Source organism: Periophthalmus magnuspinnatus, chromosome 16 (genome assembly GCF_009829125.3).
Source record: "Periophthalmus magnuspinnatus isolate fPerMag1 chromosome 16, fPerMag1.2.pri, whole genome shotgun sequence".
Taxonomy (NCBI): Eukaryota; Metazoa; Chordata; class Actinopteri; order Gobiiformes; family Gobiidae; genus Periophthalmus; species Periophthalmus magnuspinnatus.
In genome coordinates, this window is record NC_047141.1 from 28867641 (window position 1) to 28891133 (window position 23493).

The 23493-nt window shown below is 38.9% G+C and overlaps 1 protein-coding gene across 1 annotated transcript; it reads left to right on the top strand.

Moving 5' to 3' along the window:
• Positions 1 to 239: 239 nt before the first annotated feature.
• Positions 240 to 15787, top strand: rbfox1l (RNA binding fox-1 homolog 1, like). The gene is made up of 12 exons (XM_033981115.2): positions 240 to 596; positions 4732 to 4962; positions 7973 to 8146; positions 8870 to 8923; positions 9005 to 9097; positions 9348 to 9417; positions 10064 to 10123; positions 11152 to 11290; positions 11396 to 11435; positions 12670 to 12734; positions 13429 to 13510; positions 13609 to 15787. Exons 1-12 carry the CDS (start codon positions 510 to 512, stop codon positions 13651 to 13653), a joined length of 1140 nt encoding a protein of 379 aa, XP_033837006.1. The 5' UTR covers positions 240 to 509; the 3' UTR covers positions 13654 to 15787.
• The last annotated feature ends 7706 nt before the right edge of the window (positions 15788 to 23493 follow it).

The window sequence follows — 23493 nt, forward strand, 5'->3', positions numbered from 1 at the left end:
ACAAAAATAATTAACTTGTCGATTTGATAATGCCACAACTTTACACACCTTTGCACAGCATGTTTTTTATGATTTATCAATGACAAAGTAAGTCGAACAGATCTCGACGGGATTTAAAACTTTTGCTTTATGTTTATGAGATGTTGTTAAGGTGGTAAACTCAGAAGGAGAAGGACATGGGTGCCTATTTATACACCTTTGAAACGGGAGCCTGTGCATGTGTCTCTGTCTGTCAGGCCTGCTCACACCGGTGGATACACGGGAACCACTGTTTCCTATTTCACTGAGCCAAATCCTGTCATTTCTAGCCAGGACTACGTTTGTTGTGGAGTTTTATGAAGTTTTGGCATAGTGATCTACAGGATTAAACCAGTCTTAAACTTTATTTTATAGGATCTCACTTTTAAATTTTGATTTGCTGGTCAACATATTTTATTTACAGTTTACATTGTAACTTTTTGTTTTTATCTCCTTTTTTTTCCCCCCGGCTCCTGTGTGGTGTTTGGGCTATGCTCTCCTCACCCACTGTGATCCTTCAGCCCTATGGACTGCCTGTGTATCCACAGACTACCACATGTTACCCCAGCTTAGTCCAGGTAAGTCCCCTCTGTTCCTCTATTGTTATTAAATACTTTACTTTATGTGTGTCCTTCATATTAGAAGTCAGTGAAATGATGCTGTGTATAGCTTATTTAAACAGCCAATCAGCCAATACTGAATGAATATTTATACTCACAACTGCACATGTTTTTTAAAAATGTTTTAATGAACTTATGTACTTATTTGTTTTGTTTATTTTTTATTTTTGTTGCCCATGAAAAATAGAGTCTGTTTTTGTCATCGGTCGCTCCCTGTATAAATAAAGTTGGAAAAAAAAACCCAAACATAAATACAAGGAGAGTATTCAATCAATAAATTATGCATAAATAAAAATACATTAATTAAAAAAGCCTCCCAAAATTGAGTTTGGCATGTGGAATGTTCTCACCCACAGGTTTAAATATTATAGCACACATTTATGTTGCACCTTTTTAGTTGTAGTTCTAATTATAATTAATAAAATCATACAAGAAAAACAAAATCTAAAAAAATAAGATGTAACAGCACTTGCATAAACTGTATGGTTACTATTCTGTATAGTTAAATAAAAATATATTTGTTCACTAAAAATACACCTAAAACAAAGCTTGATAAATGGTGCATGGAGTAAAAAGTAGTCATAGAGGTGAGTTGTAACACTGCCCTGCCCTCAACCTCGTATTATTATTACTACGTTGTTTATGTCAATGATGGAGAAATCACAACAGTTCAGTGTGAGCCTCTCCCAAACTGGGGTCAAACTACTCAAGCTCATTTTGGGGTTATCTTTAGTCTCAAGTGTCCCTGGCGTGCCTGTAATGCCACCGTGGGTCTGCTATCTCTATACCTTATCTCTGGGCTGTATTTTTAGCAAACCACTCCAGCCGATAACGACCAGAGAACACTTTGCCACCTATGTTGTCTATGGTCAACATAAGAGATGTCTTAAAGGCTTGAGTGCTCAGACAATTTCAGTTTCCCTATATCTCCGCCCACTCCCCTGTACTTAACTGAGATGATTAAAAAAGGACTTCTAATCATACATTTTCATTCATCTATATACATACATATATTCTTCAAAAATGTCACATAGCTCCTTCTAAACAATAAAATAAAAAATATGTAACTTGCTATGATGTAACATAATGGTGGGGTCTAGAAGTTCTTCAGTTTTGAGCAGGAAGTCAATGGGTCTCTTTATGCCTAACTGATCACCATTTTTTGGAGAATAGATTGAAACAACTTAATTTTACTTCTAAAATTCTCAAGATTATACATTTGACCTTGCAATTATGTGTCCTGAATAATCACAACTGTTGATCAACCAAATCATCTTGACGTATTTAATCAGAATCCAGAGGCTAAATTACTTGGTCAAGTCAAGTCAAGTCAAGTCAAATTTATTTATAAAGCACATTTAAAAGCGGCCACAGCTGCCCAAAGTGCTCTATAAAGGTGATTTAAAGTGCAATCTTATGAAACAAAACTTGCAAAAACACGATAAAACAATACAAGTGTCCCGCTGAGCTCGTGTTTAAACCCAGTGCAAACAAATGAGTTTTCAACAAAGATTTCATCATATTTAAAGATAGAGCTGTTCTAAAACACAGAGGAAGATTGTTCCAGAGTCTGGGACCAGCTGCAGCAAAAGTCTGGTCCCTTAATAGAATACAATAAAACAATCCTAAAATACTAAAGAGAATAGAAATGAAATATGAACAAAATAAACCATAAAATGAGCACACAAAAAAAATCATATAAGATTTATGACTGACGCTTCACTGTTCCTGTCCTTCCTGTTGTGTTCCGGTTCTTAAATCAGCACAATCCCATAGGCATTCTGGTGTTGACTAAGTTGCAGAGTTGATTTTATTTATACTGTAACATATATCTTCTTAAAACCACATCTGCAGTCAGTGTCCTGTGAGTGTAAATCCTGAAGCAGCTGTCCCAGCATGCACCTGGCATAGAGCCATTAACCCCTGACATCAAAATGACAGCTGAAGAAGTGGAGTAAGATACAGGAAGCAAATGAGACTCAAGAAAAGGCTGAGGAGAGCGGGACACTGTGTCTGGAATTATTTAACTGTGTGTCAGAGATTTTAAAGGTACAGTGTGTAACTTTCTGGAGGAGGCACGTCACTTTCATGATTTCATTTTGATTTTCAACGCAAAGTTAAAACCATACTGAGAAACATTCTGACTGTGTAAAATTATAGCCAAAGGCACAGCATTTCCATGGAAACGAGCAGGCAAAATATGAGTCAGGTTTGTGGAGATGCAAGCCCGCTCACAGTAAGGACACAATAAAAACATCCAAATAGAAAAAACTGTATTTTTCGGCTAAGAAGTTACATACTGTGGCTTTAACTATTGATTTTCAGTAGCAGTTCAGAAACATGTGGTTTATGATAATCCCAGACGTTTAGTTACTATAAAAGTGTTACTATTAACACTTCCTAGCGTGTTCAGTTGTGAGGAAATGCGTTTATGTCACCCCGCTCTGATAGTGAACTCTGTGAACACTCAGAAACGCTTTGAGGGAGACGATAAACAGACTTGACACTGATATCTGTCTGTAGATACAAACCGCTAAGATGCATTCTGGGAAAAAGGAAAAGCTTGGCATTCTTCATTTTCTTGATCAAAATAAAAACCCACATCCTAAAAGCAATGTTAAGGACTATAGAGACTTTAAAACATTAATACATTTGCTGTTTGCACCGGTGAGAATAGTCTTTTCATTTTAAACTGTGTGCGTTTTGAGATAAAGGGAAGTTTGTCCTCTGCATTTGACTCATATTTCAACCCGTCAGGAGCAGTGGACCCATCTCCATATTTGAGAATTTTGATTTGATTCCAGATTTGGAGCTAGTCTTGGTCAGGACTAACTTAGCCTTTTTATCCACGGTGCATGTTTTGTGTTGGGTTTAGTAAACACTGTCCATCTATCACTCTACTACGCTGTATGTTGGACAGTTAACTAGTCCACAAAGGAAAGATGACCACGGTAAAGGCTACAAGATGTGTTTTAAGATGTAATATACACTTATAAAACTATCAAATTAATATACACCAGATATTTGTGGCAAAGTAATGAAATAAAAGTACTAAAGTCTGTACTTAAGTAGATTTTAAAGTGGACACGTTTTACTTTTACTTCACTACATTTGATTTGACGTTTGAGTCTGAGGGACTATTTTTTAGCACGTTTGTAGTTTGAGCAAACAAAAATATACAGATAAAAACAGAATAACCAGAATAAAACAATCGATTTAATTGTTTCTACTGAGCAAAATTCAGCAAATTCTTTATCAAAATCACTACATTTGAAGCACAATAAGGCTCAAAATGTGTGTGAAATACTTTTACTTTTTACTCTTTAAGTACATTTTTAAACAGGTAATTTACTACTTTTAAAGATTTTTTCATGTGATACTTTTACTTTTAGTTGAGTATTTTTACTTTAGTATCTGTACTTTTACTTAAGTGACAAACTTAAGTACTTCTTCCACTAGTGAAATATACTATGACTGAAGAGGAGACTGAATATTTGGAGACTATATCTTAACCTTTGGCTGTTATTTTGAGGAAAGTGAGTGAAATTTGTGACAACAGTTTGATGTGAAAAGGGTTGATTGACAGGTACAGATGACCACAGCTGTCAGGCACCTTTTGGTTCGGCTGCCCTGTGATCTGATTGGTCAATTAGCAGAACTTATGCTGCTGGGGGCGGGTGGTCAGTTGGTTTAAACATGGAGCAGCTGTGGGGCAGGCCATCAGACACTGCAGAAGGCCCAGGAGGGGTAAGACAATGCAATACAATTTGGATGAGTACATGTTAGGTTTAGACTGGTTGGAGGTATTTAGTTTTCTTTGAGTTGTGCTGTTTAAATTGGTTTTGAAAGTAAAGTGTCTGTTGTCTTGTTCAAGTAATCCATGACCATGTATCATTACTATTTTCTTCATTTAATTTGGGATAAAGAACATAGGAAACACACAGAGTACTACTTGTTGTAGCTATGGCCCACCCGTTTGTTTGTGTTTGTGTTCACTGTTGTGAGGTGTAACGAGTGCATGACACACCATGTTTATTAGACAGTGCTCTGAGCTCATTTTTGGATTCAAACTTCTTCTTCTCTCTGATTCCAGGGGGGTCCCTCTCAGGAGGCCGGCAGCGCTGACCCCACCCTCCCGCAGGTCTATGCTCCGCCCCCCTCTTACCCCCCTCCAGGGCAGGGACCACCAACCTCTGCTGGACGACTGCCAGCTCTGGACTTCAGCTCTCCTCACAGCGGCTCGGAGTACCCCGAGCACCCCCCCCTGAGAGTGTACCAGGGCCCCCAGCACGAGGCTGTGGAGAGCCTGGGCTCCACCAACACGGTAAGAACATAAGACTTGCTCCACTGGACTGCCCCAAACTGTCCTAAGCAGAACTGCTCAAAACAGAACTGTCTCAAAGAGAAATCCCCCAAACAGAACTGCCCCAAACAGAACTGCCCCAAACAGAACTGCCCCAAACAGAACTGCCCTAAACAGAAGCTGACCTGAGGGCCACAGGTAGATGATGTTCACCAGGAGCAGACTCTAGAGTTTCTTCTATATTTAGATCCACCTCCGTAGTGTCATGTGTGCCCATGTACGGGAATGTGCTGAGCCTTAGCCCAGAGGTGGAGGCACCTTCTGGTTCCCACAAGGTCTCATTTCATGGTAAGGAAACAGATGAAGTGGGTGTTTTTAGTACTGTGGTGTAACTTACATGTAAATACTTTTAAAGGGTTTTAAATGTGATTTTATGTTTATATTATGCATGATTCATTCTATAGTTATTATTTCCTGTATCGTCTGTTTAACAATTTCATCATAAGAATGTCATGTCGATGTCCGTCATTCATCCAGGAGTGGTCCATGGTATTAAAGTTCAAAGGTTTTCATCTGGACAATGTTTTTAATCTCACAACATCTCGGCAACTTGTGGATAGTGACTGAAATGTTTTGAGCTTAAAAACATTTCCAGATGTCTGCATTTGAATCCTGTGATACTATGGGATTTTATGTAACAGGTTTTAGCATGACTTGAGTCTCTGCAGCTCACTGCTGCCCTTTCTCACACCTGTGGCCCCGTTTATATATTTTATCACTAGAGCCCCTGACAAACTTGGGTCGCTGCTGATTTTCGTTGGAAAACTTGAGAGGTCGTCGTCCTGCTCAGAGTCTCACACAGGTCCAGAGCACTGTATTGCATCGTGACTCCCTGACCCCGCCCCTCGCCCCTGACCCCGCCCCATCACTGCCTGTCTGTTTGTGTGTGGACGGATGTGATGGCTGCTGTCTCCAGCCGCGGCTCGTCAGCGTAGTGTAATACAGCGGCTGCGTCCCATTATGTTTGTGAAGCACCCCTGTGTGAACATCTCTCCTACTTCCCCTTTCTCTCTGTCACCAACTTATTAATGGCGCCCTTTGACACTTGACCTTTAACCTTTGCCAGAAAAGCAGCACCATGGCCCCGACTCTCCTCCAGCTTCATGCACACTTTACTGTAGTCCACTCTTCACTGTGTCTCATTCCTCTTTTTTAAATCATTGCTTTTTCCTGCTTGTTTATTTTTGCTGCCAAGGCTCAGTTTTGTTCACAAGTAACGTTTTACACTTTATTTATCAAACTTTAATCTTTTCTGTAACAAACAAATGAACAGAACATAAAGTAGGGCTGCACTATATATTGCACAATTGGCTGATGCAAGATCCATGTACTTTACTAAATTATCGCTAATCATCATTCATTATTTACAGAGATTAACAGTTTTACACTTTACAATTTTAGTCATGTTTTGTCATGTCAGTTACTTTTATTAATTCAAAGCTACCATCTGTAATTAGATTGTCTGACGCAGCGCTGTTGCATTCTCACATATCACCACTAGATGTTACCTACGTTACTTCTGTCTGATAGTGTGCCAGCTTTGACCTGACAGAAGAAGAGCAGAGAGTGAGTCTGAACAAAGGCCAGGTGAGGGACGGGGGGACATCTGCCATCTACTGCAAAAATCTAATAAACTTGCAGGTGGTAGCTTTAAAAGTTGAGTTTTTGTTCATTTTTTAAGGGTTTCATTTTGACCATTTTGTTTTATTTTGGTCTAACTGACGTTTTTCTGTCAAAATAGTATATTATTATTAGTAGTAGTATTAGTATTAGCATTAGTATTATTTATTTATTTAATTATTATCATTATGTTTAAAATATTTAGGATAGTTATTGAGTATTATTTAGTATCTCACTTTTTTGTCATATCGTGCAGCCCTAGTGTCCAGCCCTAGCATCGTGGTGCATTGTGGGATAGTGAATGTCTTGACACATTAGCGGGTGCATGGTTAAATTGACTGTCTTATTGTACTGAGCTTAGCCACTCAACCACACCATTTCAAAAGTAAACCTGTTTTTTTACTTTATATAACTGTTTTTGCCACTGATGTAAACAGTCTCCTAGGACTCTTTTTAATTTGTGTGTTATTATCGGGCATGCGTTCAAATGCCTCACTAAATCGGAGCCACGCCTCCTCACGTTTGCCTGAGAGGGACCACTGATTGTTGAATGCTCTTTGGTTTGGATCACACAACTTCATGAGTTCAGTTTTTGCTTAATGTCATGCGATGCTTCTGCAAAACAAAACAGGAACCTGACTTTCTCTTTTTCTACTTGTTTTACTCCTCTTTCTCTCACACAATGCAAAAAATAATATCTACATGAGTGAAAATGACTTGAATTCACAATATTTTTCTAGTATTTGTCTTGTTAGGTAATAATATTTGTCATGGGATATATTTTTCATTGCTTTACGAGACTCTCAAATCTCTGTTATGCTATTGGGTTTCATTATAGGCCAATAATACAGTGGTAAACTATTTCTGTAGCCACATCTGCCCTGGGGTAGACTGACGGAGGTGAGGCTGCCAATCTGCACCATCGCCCACAACACCACCATCACTTGCTCATATACAACATTCATGGGTGAAGTGTTTTGCCTAAGGACAACAGTATGGACTTGTTCAGGATTAGATCGAGTCACTGACCTTAAGCTACAGTATGTAACTTTTAAGCAGAAAAATGGAAAAGCATGTTTTTCACTTTGTTTATGTGTTTATTGCACTGAAAAACATGCGTCCTTCATTTGAACGGGGCTTGCATCTCCACAAACCTGACTCTTATTAGGCCTAGGATCAATCTCAAGTCAATCCCTAAACATAATCAGATGAAAACAAGACAAATATGTGATAAATAATTTGAATTCCAGTCAGTTTAACTTGTGTAGATATTCATTTCTTCCAGTGCATCATCCATGTGTCCTTCTCACGTTTTCCTCTCTTCACTCGCTCTGTTCTTGTTTGACACCAGGAGGACGGTCTGACCCCTGCGAGCTCGGACCCCTCCCTCCCAGTGTCAGGGGGCGGTAGCGGGGCAGGAAGTGGCAGTGAGGAGGAGGGCTCCAGTAAAGCGCAGCCAAAACGCCTCCATGTGTCTAACATCCCATTTCGCTTCAGAGACCCCGACCTCCGCCAGATGTTTGGGGTATGTCTCTGTATCTCATCACGCACTGCAAAAACTAAGGAATTCTTGAGTTTTATACTAAGTTTGAGTTGTTTTTAATAGTTATATTTAGTTTGTGACAAGCTCTACATTTCTAAGTACTTTTAAAATCTTTCTTATGGTTTAATATCAACAATTTTTCCCTTATTTTTGGTACCAGGAAATATTCTTTTGATAACTTTTTTGTTCTATAGGAAGTTGCAAAGCTGTGTGTCACCACCACAAATCATAAACTACAGTGATTCCCCAGTTATTTCCCAAAAAGCACTTTTGTTTTTGAATTATTTTTGTCATTCTAATGGTAATAAGTGGTTGATACAGGAATAGGTGCTTGTGGTACTTTGTATACTTGCACGATCAGTACCTAATTGTGCAAATACACAAACTAAAGAAAGGTCCGTAGCCCTAATCTAAGACATATTTGTGAGCAGAATTGCAAATGTGAGTGTTTTTAAATGTGTGTCTGACTTCTGCCATCTTAGAGTTTTAATTTAGAAACAAAATCAAAGTATTTTATATTATTATCAGCCTATTATGTACAGTTTTGCTTCATATAAATACATACATTGACATGAATAGACAAATCTGTAACTATTTGAAATAAGATTCATTTAACTTTCATATAATCCTTTTTTGCAGTGTTCTCCCATAACCCCTTGTGTTAGGCCAGTGTGGTCATAGTGATACCATGTTTTCTACTTTCAGCAATTTGGTAAGATCCTCGATGTTGAAATTATCTTCAATGAGAGAGGGTCAAAGGTGAGCTGACCTCATTTATAATTGTCAAAGTTTATAAAGTATATAAACATGTAAAAACCTGAGGGACTCATGCTTTGGCAGGGATTTGGGTTTGTAACTTTCGAGAGTGCGACTGAGGCGGATCGAGCACGGGAAAAACTAAATGGAACGATTGTGGAAGGGAGAAAGATTGAGGTAAAATGAATGAAGATTTTGTATTAGTTTAATTTTGTCCAGATGTAGAATTGTACTTATTGTGTGAAGAAGAATTTATGTAGTAAGTTTACAGTTCACTTTATAATGTGCTCTCATGCAAATATAGTTCAAATTGCACAACAGTAAAATGAATACAAAAATAAAGAATACTCAAAACAATAAACACAGCTGTAAATGATTATTTTTTTGCTAAAGATATTTTTTCTTCTTGTTCTGTTGATGTTCTTAGGTAAATAACGCCACTGCAAGAGTCGTCACCAAGAAACCTCAAACGGCTCTCGTGAACGGAGAGCTGTCAGGTGAGTTTTGTGTTTTGTTTCTCTGGGCTCTGGTTTCAGTGGTGGAAGGTAACAAAGTACAAGTAGTAAAGTACTGTAGAATTTTTAAGTGTCTGTACTTTACTTCAGTACATTTTACAGTGGACACCTTCTACTTTTACTTCACTACATTTGAGAGCAGTATCTGTACTTTCTACTCCCTAAAACCCTACTGCTACATTTTTTATCTGTACTGAAAAATAAAAAGTACTTTTAATGTTCTGAGGGGTTATTTTTACCATGTTCGTGGAAACATCCTGGCTTCAAGTTTTCAAGTTCAAACTTCGGGCTTGAGTAAACAAAAATAAATTGACAAAATTCATAAGAAAAATTAGGAAACTGATTCGTATTGCGACTGTCGACCAAAATATAACTTTTTTTTAAATCAATATTGCAACATATAACACTTTAACAACTTAACAACACCCTTTACCCTTAAAGTACATTTTTAAACAGGTACTTTAATACTTTTATTTAAGCTGATTTTTCATGTGATACTTTTACTCTTGCTTGAGTAATTTTGCATCTCTGTATGTGTACTTTTACTTAAGTAACAAAACTGAGTACTTCCTCCACCATCCTGGTTTAACTCTAGTGTTCGCTCTAACAGAGTCTCTGCCTCCTACAGCTTCTGGTTGGAAGATAAACCCTGTGATGGGAGCGATGTACGCACCTGAACTCTACACGGGTAAGTTTCTCCATTTGAGCAGGGGTGGCACAAAGTCAGTTTTATTATTTATTTTCTTTTATTATTTTCTTTTATTTATCATTTTTATTTGGGGGTTGAAGAGGGTGAGAAACATTCACCATTTATTGTTAATTACTGTGAGGAGAAACAGCACAACTGCACTTTTTATCAGTTATGATTACATTTACAAAGGGGTTTATTGGATCTCGTTTTACTCACTGGCTCCTGTCAATTTTCAAAAGCTGTGAGTTTTTAAAAAAATCATCTGGGTTTAGGCCATAAAGTAATGTTAAAATTGTTGTCTGTTATGTCATGATACAAATCTCTTTTTTTTTTTATTGTAAATTTATTCGGTTATTACATTCAAATCAAACATTATTCAACTTGTATAAGGTTGTACATAACACCTTTAAAGTAAATATGGCTTACAATGGCAGAATAATTTAAAGTTAGGATTATGTATAAACTGTACCTGCCCAAAGTGGCGAGTCGGACTGAAATGTGTTTGTCAAAATGAAAATCTAACAGCATTTGTCCATTTGTCTAGTGTTCATGTAAAGACCTGTTATTAGCAGCTTGTTCCAGTACTTGTTTAAAATGTAAAAGTATTTTGCGCAGAGTTTGAAGTCTTAAAAGGCTTCATATGTAGTGATTTTGATACAGATTTGTGCTGAATTTTGGTCAAGACTGAAATGACTGACAACTGAATTCATAGTTTTTTCCTAGCTGTTTTTATTTGTATATTTTTATTTGCTCAAACTATGACCTTGATAAAAAATAAACACTTAAAAACACAATAAAATACTTTTACTTTTCAGTTCAGTTCAAAAATGTTGTGGATTAGAAAGTACAGATATTGCTCTCAAATGTAGTGAAGTAAAAGTAAAACGCATCCACTTAAAAATGTACAAATACCCACATTTTTTACTTAAGTGCAGTACTTTACTACTTTTACTTAGTTACATTCCTTGACTGGTTATTGGTATTGGTGGTAATAATCCTGTATTTCTGTTCCTTTGAATGTGCAGTTGCCAGTTTCCCATACCCCGTGGCCACGCCCACATTAGCGTACCGAGGGTCAGCGCTCCGAGGCCGAGGGCGAGCCGTCTACAACACCATCCGCTCCGCTGCCGCTGCCACTCCTGCCGCCCTGCCCGCATACCCCGGGTAAGACTACTCTCACGTTTAAATATAGGATCCAGATTAGATTAGTCCAGTGATCAACTTGGATCATTTGTACCGGAATTTAATATTGACTTGAATATTTTGCAGGGTGGTGTATCAGGACGGACTGTATGGAGCAGAGGTCTATGTAAGTTAAATATCAAAATAGTTCAATAATGATAATATTTCCCCTTTGTGGAATCTGCTACAAATATACAGAGGTCAGTTCTGTTACTTAAGTAAAAGTACAGATACTGGAGCAAAGAAATACTCAAGGAAAAGGAAAAGTATCACATGGAAAAATCTACTGAACTAAAAGAATTGAAGTACCCTTTTAAAAATGTACTTAAAGAGTAAAAAGTAAACATATTTTGCGCACATTTTGAGATCTAATGAGGCTTCAAATTTTGTATATTTGTATATTTTTGTTTGCTCAAATTATGAACGTGTTAAAAATAATCCTGCTGCCTTTTAGCAGGTCTCAGACAATAATAAAAGTAAAAAATTAAAGTATGGATACCTAAAATTTATACTTAAGTACAATATGTTACTATTTTACTTCGCTATGTTCCACCACTGCAAATATATAAGTTTGCATGTGGAAATTTTGTAAAAGTTCGGGAAGTTACTGATTAAACACAGATCGACTATGTTCAAAAAGCTCAAATGCTTATTCTGAAATGACAAAAAGTGAATAAAATATTTTACATTAAGAATAACTATATAAGAGGGACAATGTACTGGATATGCACTACCAGACAGTGTTTTTATTTTTAATTTTTACTACTTTCTGCATTTTAGATACACACAGAAAGCATAAAATATATGAAGTAAGATATATGGAATGATGTAGAGTACACAGAATTATTGAACTTTTATTCTTCACTACATAATTCTATATATCTTACTTCATATATCTGATGTTTTCTGTGTGTATCTAAAATGCAGAAGGTAGTAAAAAGGAAGTGGAAGTGTTTGGACACACTTACAAATTTGGGCACACTCACTCATTCAGTGTTTTTTTTATGTTTACTGCGGTACTTTTTACATTTTAAACATATGGAAGACATCAAATATATGAAGAAAGATATATGGACTTATGTAGTAAAGAAAAAAGTTAACTCTATAATAAGTGGCTACTTTGAGTTATTTACCTTTTTTCTTTGCTACATGATCCTATACATCTTACTTCATATATTTGATGCCTTGTGTGTGTATATAAAAACATTGAATGAGATGGTGCGTCCAGACGTTTGACTGGTGTTGTATATTTCAGTTATTATCAATATAACCTGACAACAGTGCTTACAAGTTAATCATTATTGCCAGGTCTTTCCATCTACTGTGTGTTCATTTTAATTGAATTTGATTTTTTTACACAGGGGGGTTATCCTGCAGCTTATCGAGTGGCCCAGTCAGCGTCTGCAGCTGCGACTTACAGTGATGGGTGGGTGGTCCCTTTGCTTAAACTTTACTAGAATGAGTTTGTGATGAAAATGGCTCAGATTTCCAGTTCAGATCCATATATAAGTCTGTACCTCTGTTGTGTCCTTGGGCAAGACACGTCACCCACTTTGCCGGCTTTCACTTCCATCATGCTACTGTAGTTTACCACCAGTGGGAGCGAGTGTGGAGTGAATAGTGACTCCAGAGCAGTGTTTTGAGAGGCTTTGATGCCTAAAGCACATTACAAATGTATTATGTAATTGTTATTTATCTTGCTGTAGTAACTGTTGAACTTTGAGATGTTCTAGGACTAAATCTACCTATAAATAGACATCAAATAAAAGGCCCAACTTAACAGATATGATGGGACTAACACACAACACAACAACATTTTCTGGATCGGTGCCGATATCCGATACCAGTATTGTATTGGTGCATCCCTAAAGTTTATATAAGTTAGAATTGATGACTGACGTAGAGTGTACTGGAATACAGTTACTCAAAAGTATTATTCTGAATACATATTCTCAGTACTTGTATTCAGTTACTTCCTAACACTGTTTTCAGAACTTTACACCTCAATGTCTCAGAACTACCCTGAACACGGATAGAACCCTATTATTTTAAGAGGGCCAAATATTTAATAAACACATTTTTATTCTATGTTTAATGGTCTAATATTATATTTCTCTCAGATATGGCCGTGTGTATGCCACAGCTGCAGACCCCTATCATCACTCAGTCGGACCCACAACAACATATGGAGTCGGGACGATGGTGTGTCAAGTCAAAACAAACTAATCTCAACAACAGTGTTCAGTTTCATCCACTTTGTAAAGCACTTGTGACATCTGCTCCTGTTGTTCTGTCAACAGGCCAGTCTGTACAGAGGAGGCTACAACCGCTTCACCCCGTACTGAAGACAAATGGCTGGATTCGCTGGAGCAGGTTTGAGGTCCTTAAGCTCTGGACATGTGGACACGGGGCTTGAATCTCTGAGCGTCTCTTTAAGGAGCGAAACAGAGTGAAGCTGTAAATATGTTGGAGCCATTTTGACTACTGACAACTCTTCAGAAGAAAATCGTTTTGTAAAGTATTTATAGTTGCTTAAAATCATGTTATTTAAGAAGTTGGTTTTAGAATTAATAATTATAGATGTGCCAAATTAAAGGGGTGGGCGATGTGACAGCAAAATCCATATCACGAATTTATTCCCTAGGTCTTAACTAAGCGTACTTGTCCTGGTTTGGCCCTGTTTTAGTCCTAGTTTAGCCCTGATCTAGTCCAGGTTTAGCCTCAGTTTAGTCCCAATTTGAAGTGGTGTGTGCAGGTGATTGTGATATAACCTGCTTCTTCTTCTGAGAAATACTTCACTGCGATTGGTTAATCCGTCTGTCACTCACTCAGAGCATGACAAAGGCTGACCAATAGGAAGAGTGGCATTTTTGAGTAGAAAGTTTCATTTAAAGGGCCCATATTGCACTGTTTTCAGATCAACGTTATAATGTTGTTTCCCCATCACAAACAGACTTGGAGTTTGTTTTGTTCTGCTCTCAAACTGAAAACACTCCGTTCCACCTTATGATGTCATCATGTGGTAATACAGGAAGTGCTTCACTGTGTTTTTAAACTCCATATGCGTTCACTAGAATCATTTGGGTGATTTCAGCTCTGGAATTGCCAATCTAATACTGAACTAAAGGTAAAAAGTTGCTGTTAACTTGAAAACTACCACTTCATGACATCACGAGGTGGAACAGAGCATTGTAGACAGACTAGTAATAAAATGTTACTGAATCATGTGTGAATGAAACAAAACAAAACTCCAGGACTGTTTTTGATGACACAACAACATTATAACATGACTTAAAGCTGATAAGAGTCCATTTTGTGTACTATGGGACCTTTAAACGAAAACCACTGAAAACTGATATAGTGATTTGGTAATATCATTACATCGCCCATCCCTACGCAAACTACTGTGAGACTTTTTGTCACACTGTTAAAAAAAAAAAGTGCTTAAATTAGGGTCTGTTTTTGCAGTGCACATGTTCTCTCCGGGACTGTCTTTTGCCTTTTCTTAAAATCTACCTCTCAAACGCTCAGCTCTTCTTCTCACAGGGACATTTTGCTCTTCAGTTTTGTATTTAAGCCACATTTATTTCCTACTTTCACCTACCTACTTTTACTGTTTAAATCATTTTCTGATCTTTTGTGCTATAAACATTTCTGTCTTCTTTACCAGAGGTGGGAAGAAACAACTGCATTCACTCAGAGTACACACTTGATTCTAATAACTAATACTTGAGTAGTATTATTTTGAAGTAACAGTACTCTTAACTTGATAGAACTTGGTTACTTTTTCATTCTAAGTAAGTGAAAAAATATATATGTTGACACTATGAGAAGTTTTGAAGGTTGTTTCTTGTATCTAAACTTACTGTATTATTTATTAATTTTATTTTATGCTCTGTTACCCAGACTACATCAGTATTAAAATATAAATCAGATGCCCTCCCCTCAAACACTTACTGAGTAGTATCTCCACCAGATAAAACGTCCGCCACTGTTTTTGCCCCAATGGAGATGTTACTACTTTACCTCGAATGTTCCACAGTATTGCATTACAATTATTTATCACCATGGAGACCAGATTGGTTTGTCTGCAGGCCAAGTTACACGTCAGATCTGCAGAGAGGCAAGTCTGCTCCCCGTAGGATTTCAGTGTAAATATATGCAGTTAAAACACCTTTGACTGAATAAATGCAAGATACTGCGGAACATACCAGGCAGAGCTACAACATCTCCATGGAGACGAGCAGGTGGCGTGTCCTCTACCTGAAAAGTTACACAGCGCACCTTTAATTTTACTTGAAGCACTGCTCTTCTTACTCGAGTACATTTTGGCTGCTCTACTCTACCCACCTCTGGTCTTTATTTCTCTGGATGTATTTTTTTCTCCTTCTGTTTATTTATAATCTCTAGTTTCTTTCTTGTTTTCTGTTGCACTTTTCCTGCTGTGACATTTACCTTTGAATAAACTATTTCTCCTTTTTTCTTTTTCTGCCTTTCGTTGATTCTGGCTTTAATATTCTAGCTTTATTCCTCTATTTATTAACTTTTCATTTAAACCTTTCGTATCTATTTAAAGTATTTATTATGCATTAGTCTATATGTGCTGCTTCTGTATTTTTACTTCTTGCATGTGCTTTTATATATTATTCATTATTTTACACTTTCTTGTCTTTTCTTTGCTGGTTTCGCATGCACGCCTTTCATTTCAAACATATCTTCATCTATTTTATATTGTAAAAGTAGAATATAGGTTACATTAGTTAACATTACTTCAGTTTGGAAGATCAACCTTATTTAATCGTATTTAAGTTTGCTAAATTAAGTTCAAAATAGTTCTGACTGGTTTCAATAGAATGGGTTATTTCAAGACAAGGTTTTTGACAATAATAAAGGAAAAATGCACGAGAAAACAAGTCATAAATTACAACTTTAGTAAATAATCTGTTGAACATATTTTATTCCAATTTCCAGTTATTTTACTAATTTTGTTCATTTTTTTCTTGCAAAAATTAACATTAGTCTTATCTTATAACATTTTTCAATTGTTTTTTCCTCTTTATTTAAACCTAAACTTATTTGACTTTTATAGAGTATTTTATTTCGTTCTAGTTGCCTATTGCCTATTTTTCCTACTGTGATATTAATTTATTATATATTATCTGCTTTCTGCTTCTATTTGCTCTTAAATCTCATTATTATTAAGCTATTTGTAGAATTAGGCCCGAGCCCCTACAGGGCGTAGGGCCTATTGCTTCCGCAACGATGAGTGCGAAGCACTCATCGTTGCAGACTGTCTTCACGAAGTTGCGCGCGAAGCGCGCAACTTCGTGGCAGCACCGCGACCTTGCACAGACTCCTGTGTCCTAGCAACCCATGCCGTAGGCATGGGACATGCATATTTGTTCTTGCTAGCATGTCAGCGTCAACATTGAGTCAATGGGCGAAGCCCATTGACTCAATGTTGACGCTGACGCAGCGCGAAGCGCTCATATTCCCAAACACACGCCTGGCATCGAGCCCTATCCAAGCCCCCATGCCGCAGGCATGGGCCATACTTGTAACTGCTAAAATGAATGGAAGTCAATGGGAGGTCAATGGCGGATCCCAACGTCATGGCGAATGACGAGCGCGTTAGCGCTCGTCATTCGCCATTGACCCCACGGTGACGTGGGGAAAGTCGAGAGCTTTCAAAAAACGTATAATATGTGTTTCTAATGTTTTCGGATATATTGTTTTTGCTAAAAATATTATTATTTTTTTTATTCTTCTTCTGCTCTTTGAGCAGTAATTTGACCCTCTGAACATATTCAAAAACTCACCAAATTTTGCCCATCATTCAGGTCTGGTGAAAAATTTATTTTTTTATGTGGTGCATCTTTGGACATAAAAAATGGCGCGACAGCGCCCCCTGCAAAAGTCAAATTTTTGACGTCAATGGGAGACGTCGACGTCAACTTTTTCATACAGCCACGAAATTCGGTACACGCATTCTTCAAATGATGCCAAACAAAAAATATTATTATGGCCATGCCCTCGGACGCACAGGAAGTCGGCCATCTTGGATTGAAAATTCCAAAATGCCGAGTCAGCGTTTTCGCTGACGTCGCATTTTCGTCAACTCCTCTGAAGGCGCTTCACCGGCTGGGCTGAAAATCACTGTACACCATCTAAACAAGTGGGGCATCAAAAGTTATCCAATTTATGATGATCCCTCTTACGCTTTCCGTGCGGCGAAGCCGCAAAATTCCATCGGAATTTTTGCAATTTTCACATGTCAAAATTTGCTCCCGTTTGCGCAAGCAAAGTCCGATTTGCCTCAAATTCGAATCAGTTGTAAAACCTTCGGGCCTAAAGCTACTCATTATGATAGAAACTAAATTGGCGCGATAGCGCCCCCTACAGAACATCTAATATATTTGTATGGAAGGCCGAACATTTAGTTTTCCCAAATGTTACCAAATTTGACACAAAATTCCATTGGGTCATCCCAATCAATAAAGTCAATCAGACCTATGGCGTCTTTTGCACCGTGTTGCCATGGCGATGCGCCAAACTGCCAATGTTATCCTAATGGGAAACCTCACAATTTTTCCCATTCATGGGAAAAATATTAGTTTCATGGATTAATGTGAAATTTGGCACCATGACTCTTCATGTCATCCTGATCAAAAAAGTTAATCAGACCCATGTCGTATTTTTCACTGGGTTGCCATGGCGATGCGCGAAAGCGCCCATGTTATCCTAATGGGAAAATTTCCAAAATTTCATGCATTTCAAAGTCTTATAACGACTTATTACCGTCAACGACGAACATAAAATTTTGCACGGTGATTCTTCAGGTCATCCCCATCAAAAAAGTCCAGGGGGCCAAGTTTGTATTTTGTACGGTGTTGCCATGGCGATGCCTGGAAAACCCATGTTTTTGCATTTTGTGCATCAGCACTTCCAGTGTGTTTTGACTTGTTTGGCGACAAGTGCAGCCCAAAGCTGCGATAAAAAAGAGACAAGTGGCGCGTTAGCGCCACCTACAGGGAGTGCCGGGTCGGCCGAGTGCGAAGCACGGCCCGCGAGGGCCGTTCGATGCCGCTTGCGGCTTTAATTAGGCCCGAGCCCCTACAGGGCGTAGGGCCTATTGCTTCCGCAACGATGAGTGCGAAGCACTCATCGTTGCAGACTGTCTTCACGAAGTTGCGCGCGAAGCGCGCAACTTCGTGGCAGCACCGCGACCTTGCACAGACTCCTGTGTCCTAGCAACCCATGCCGTAGGCATGGGACATGCATATTTGTTCTTGCTAGCATGTCAGCGTCAACATTGAGTCAATGGGCGAAGCCCATTGACTCAATGTTGACGCTGACGCAGCGCGAAGCGCTAATGTACCCAAACACACTCCTGGCATCGAGCCCTATCCAAGCCCCCATGCCGCAGGCATGGGCCATACTTATAACTGCTAAAATGAATGGAAGTCAATGGGAGGTCAATGGCGGACCCCGACGTCATGGCGAATGACGAGCGCGTTAGCGCTCGTCATTCGCCATTGACCCCACGGTGATGTGGGGAAAGTTGAGAGCTTTCAAAAAACGTATAATATGCCATTGTAATGTTTTCGGATATATTGTTTTTGCTAAAAATATTATTATTATTTTTTTTTTTATTCTTCTGCTCTTTGAGCAGTAATTTGACCCCCTGAACATTTTCAAAAACTCACCAAATTTTGCCCAAAATTCAGGTCTGGCGAAAAATTTATTTTTTTATGTGGTGCATCATTGGGCATAAAAAAATGGCGCGACAGCGCCCCCTGCAAAAGTCAAAATACATTGCGTCAATGGGAGACGTCCCGACGTCAACTTTGCCATAGAGCCACGAAATTCGGTACACGCATTCTTCAAGTGATGCCAAACAAAAAAGATTATTATGGCCACGCCCTCGGACGCACCGGAAGTCGGCCATCTTGGATTGAAAATTCCGAAATGGCGAGTCAGCGTTTTCGCTGACCTCGCATTTTCGTCAACTCCTCTGAAGGCGCTTCACCTGCAGGGCTGAAATTCACTGTACATCATCTAGACAAGTGGGGCATCAAAAGTTATCCAATTTATGATGATCCCTTTTACGGTTTCCGTGCGGCGAAGCCGCAAAATTCCATCGGAATTTTTGCAATTTTCAAAAGTCTAAATTTGCTCCCGTTTGCACATGCAAAGTCCGATTTGGCTCAAATTCGAATCAGTTGTAAAACTTTCGGGCCTAAACTACTCATTATCACAGAAACTAAATTGGCGCGATAGCGCCCCCTACAGAACATCTAATACATTTGTATGGAGGACCGAAAATTTAGTTTTCCCAAATGTTACCAAAGTTGACACAAAATTCCATTGGGTCATCCCAATCAATAAAGTCAATCAGACCTATGTCGTCTTTTGCACCGTGTTGCCATGGCGATGCGCCAAACTGCCAATGTTATCCTAATGGGAAACCTCCCAATTTTTCCCATTCATGGGAAAAATATTAGTTTCATGGAATAATGTGAAATTTGGCACCATGACTCTTCATGTCATCCTGATCAAAAAAGTCAATCAGACCCATGTCGTATTTTTCACTGGGTTGCCATGGTGATGCGCGAGAGCGCCCATGTTATCCTAATGGGAAAAATTTCAAAATTTCATGCATTTCAAAGTCTTATAACGACTTATTACCGTCAACGATGAACATAAAATTTGGCACAGTGATTCTTCAGGTCGTCCCCGACAAAAAAGTCCGAGGGGCCAAGTTTGTATTTTGCACGGTGTTGCCATGGCGATGCCTGGAAAACCCATGTTGTTGCATTTTGTGCATCAGCACAAATTTACTTGTTTGGTGACAAGTGCAGCCCAAAGCCGCAATACAAAAGGGACAAGTGGCGCGTCAGCGCCACCCACAGGGAGTGCCAGGTCGGCCGAGTGCGAAGCACGGCCCGCGAGGGCCGTTCGATGCCGCTTGCGGCTTTAATTTTATTTTTATTTCTTCCCGTTCTGCTCTTTGAGCAGTAATTTGCCCCCCTGAACATATTCAAAAACTCACCAAATTTTACCCAAAATTCAGGTCTGGCGAAAAATTTATTTTTTTATGTGGTGCATCATTGGGCATAAAAAAATGGCGCGACAGCGCCCCCTGCAAAAGTCAAAATACATTGTGTCAATGGGAGACGTCGCGACGTCAAATTTGGTGTAGAGCCACGAAATTTGGTACACGCATTCTTCAAGTGATGCCAAATAAAAAAGATTATTATGGCCACGCCCCCTGATGCACCGGAAGTCGGCCATCTTGGATTGAAAATTCCAAAATGCCGAGTCAGCGTTTTCGTTGACGTCGCATTTTCGTCAACTCCTCTGAAGGCGCTTCACCTGCAGGGCTGAAATTCACTGTACATCATCTAGACAAGTGGGGCATCTAAAGTTATCCAATTTATGATGATCCCTTTTACGGTTTCCGTGCGGCGAAGCCGCAAATTTCCATCGGAAATATTGCAATTTTCAAAAGTCAAAATTTGCTCCCGTTTGCGCATGCAAAGTCCGATTTTGCTCAAATTCGAATCAGTTGTAAAACTTTCCGGCCTAATTCTAATGTTTGTGAAAGAAATCAATTTGGCGCGACAGCGCCCCCTACAGAATAACAAATAAATTTGTATGGAAGGCTGAAAATTTAGTTTTTCCAAATGTTACCAAATTTGACACAAAATTCCATTGGGTCATCCCAATCAATAAAGTCAATCAGACCCATGCTTTTTTTTGCACCGTGTTGCCATGGCGATGCGCCAAACTGCCAATGTTATCCTAATGGGAAAACTCCAAATTTTTCCCATTCATGGGAAAAATATTAGTTTCATGGAATAATGTGAAATTTGGCACCATGACTCTTCCTGTCATCCTGATCAAAAAAGTCAATCAGAACCATGTCATATTTTTTACTGGGTTGCCATGGCGATGCGCGAAAGCGCCCATGTTATCCTAATGGGAAAATTTCCAAATTTTCGTACATTTCAAAGTCTTATAACGACATATTACCGTCAACGACGAACACAAAATTTGGCACAGTGATTCTTCAGGTCGTCCCCGTCAAAAAAGTCCAAGGGGCCAACTTTGTATTTTGCACGGTGTTGCCATGGCGATGCCTGGAAAACCCATGTTTTTGCATTTTGTGCATCAGCACTTCAAATGTGTTTTTTGACTTGTTTGGTGACAAGTGCAGCCCAAAGCCGCAATAAAAAACGGACAAGTGGCGCGTCAGCGTCACCCACAGGGAGTGCCGGGTCGGCCGAGTGCGAAGCACGGCCCGCGAGGGCCGTTCGATGCCGCTTGCGGCTTTAATTATTTTTTTTATTCTTCTTCTGCTCTTTGAGCAGTAATTTGACCCCCTGAACATATTCAAAAACTCACCAAATTTTGCCCATCATTCAGGTCTGGTGAAAAATTTATTTTTTTATGTGGTGCATCTTTGGACATAAAAAATGGCGCGACAGCGCCCCCTGCAAAAGTCAAATTTTTGACGTCAATGGGAGACGTCGACGTCAACTTTTTCATACAGCCACGAAATTCGGTACACGCATTCTTCAAATGATGCCAAACAAAAAATATTATTATGGCCATGCCCTCGGACGCACAGGAAGTCGGCCATCTTGGATTGAAAATTCCAAAATGCCGAGTCAGCGTTTTCGCTGACGTCGCATTTTCGTCAACTCCTCTGAAGGCGCTTCACCGGCTGGGCTGAAAATCACTGTACACCATCTAAACAAGTGGGGCATCAAAAGTTATCCAATTTATGATGATCCCTCTTACGCTTTCCGTGCGGCGAAGCCGCAAAATTCCATCGGAATTTTTGCAATTTTCACATGTCAAAATTTGCTCCCGTTTGCGCAAGCAAAGTCCGATTTGCCTCAAATTCGAATCAGTTGTAAAACCTTCGGGCCTAAAGCTACTCATTATGATAGAAACTAAATTGGCGCGATAGCGCCCCCTACAGAACATCTAATATATTTGTATGGAAGGCCGAACATTTAGTTTTCCCAAATGTTACCAAATTTGACACAAAATTCCATTGGGTCATCCCAATCAATAAAGTCAATCAGACCTATGGCGTCTTTTGCACCGTGTTGCCATGGCGATGCGCCAAACTGCCAATGTTATCCTAATGGGAAACCTCACAATTTTTCCCATTCATGGGAAAAATATTAGTTTCATGGATTAATGTGAAATTTGGCACCATGACTCTTCATGTCATCCTGATCAAAAAAGTTAATCAGACCCATGTCGTATTTTTCACTGGGTTGCCATGGCGATGCGCGAAAGCGCCCATGTTATCCTAATGGGAAAATTTCCAAAATTTCATGCATTTCAAAGTCTTATAACGACTTATTACCGTCAACGACGAACATAAAATTTTGCACGGTGATTCTTCAGGTCATCCCCATCAAAAAAGTCCAGGGGGCCAAGTTTGTATTTTGTACGGTGTTGCCATGGCGATGCCTGGAAAACCCATGTTTTTGCATTTTGTGCATCAGCACTTCCAGTGTGTTTTGACTTGTTTGGCGACAAGTGCAGCCCAAAGCTGCGATAAAAAAGAGACAAGTGGCGCGTTAGCGCCACCTACAGGGAGTGCCGGGTCGGCCGAGTGCGAAGCACGGCCCGCGAGGGCCGTTCGATGCCGCTTGCGGCTTTAATTATCTTTGATTTTCCTCACTTTTGCATGCCTGATCTATTAACTGTTTAACTGCTTTTGCATGGATGACTTTACTCTGCTTGGGGATGTCACAATATATATTTTTTTCTTGTTATAGATAGAACAGTTAATGTAATGTTTAAAAAAAAAATATTCCCAATTATTGATATGACTTCAGAATTCTTCATTACAGCATTATGAAATCAAACCTGCTGAATGATAAAAAGCCTTAGAAAAAAAGTTTCATTTTCAAGTGTAGATAGAACTGAAAATATTCAATTTCCTTCTCATTATCATAATTATAATTTAGTTATATATAGATTATATTGGCGTTTATATGGCGATTATATTGGCGTGTTATTATGACCTCTACTATGCTGTTGTTCTCTCTGCTCATTTATACACTTAATTTCTTTGAGTTCACCTCACTGGCTTATATACACTACTTATGAAGCAACAATCTTCAAATCATCTGCCAACCTTTATTATTTAAAGCCAT

Coding starts and splice junctions, on each gene's coding strand:
- rbfox1l (XM_033981115.2), top strand. CDS start 510: ATGCTCTCCTCACCCACTGTGATCCTTCAGCCCTATGGACTGCCTGTG. Junction 8,924..9,004: donor TCAATGAGAGAGGGTCAAAG/GTGAGCTGACCT, acceptor ATGCTTTGGCAG/GGATTTGGGTTTGTAACTTT. Junction 9,418..10,063: donor CGTGAACGGAGAGCTGTCAG/GTGAGTTTTGTG, acceptor TGCCTCCTACAG/CTTCTGGTTGGAAGATAAAC.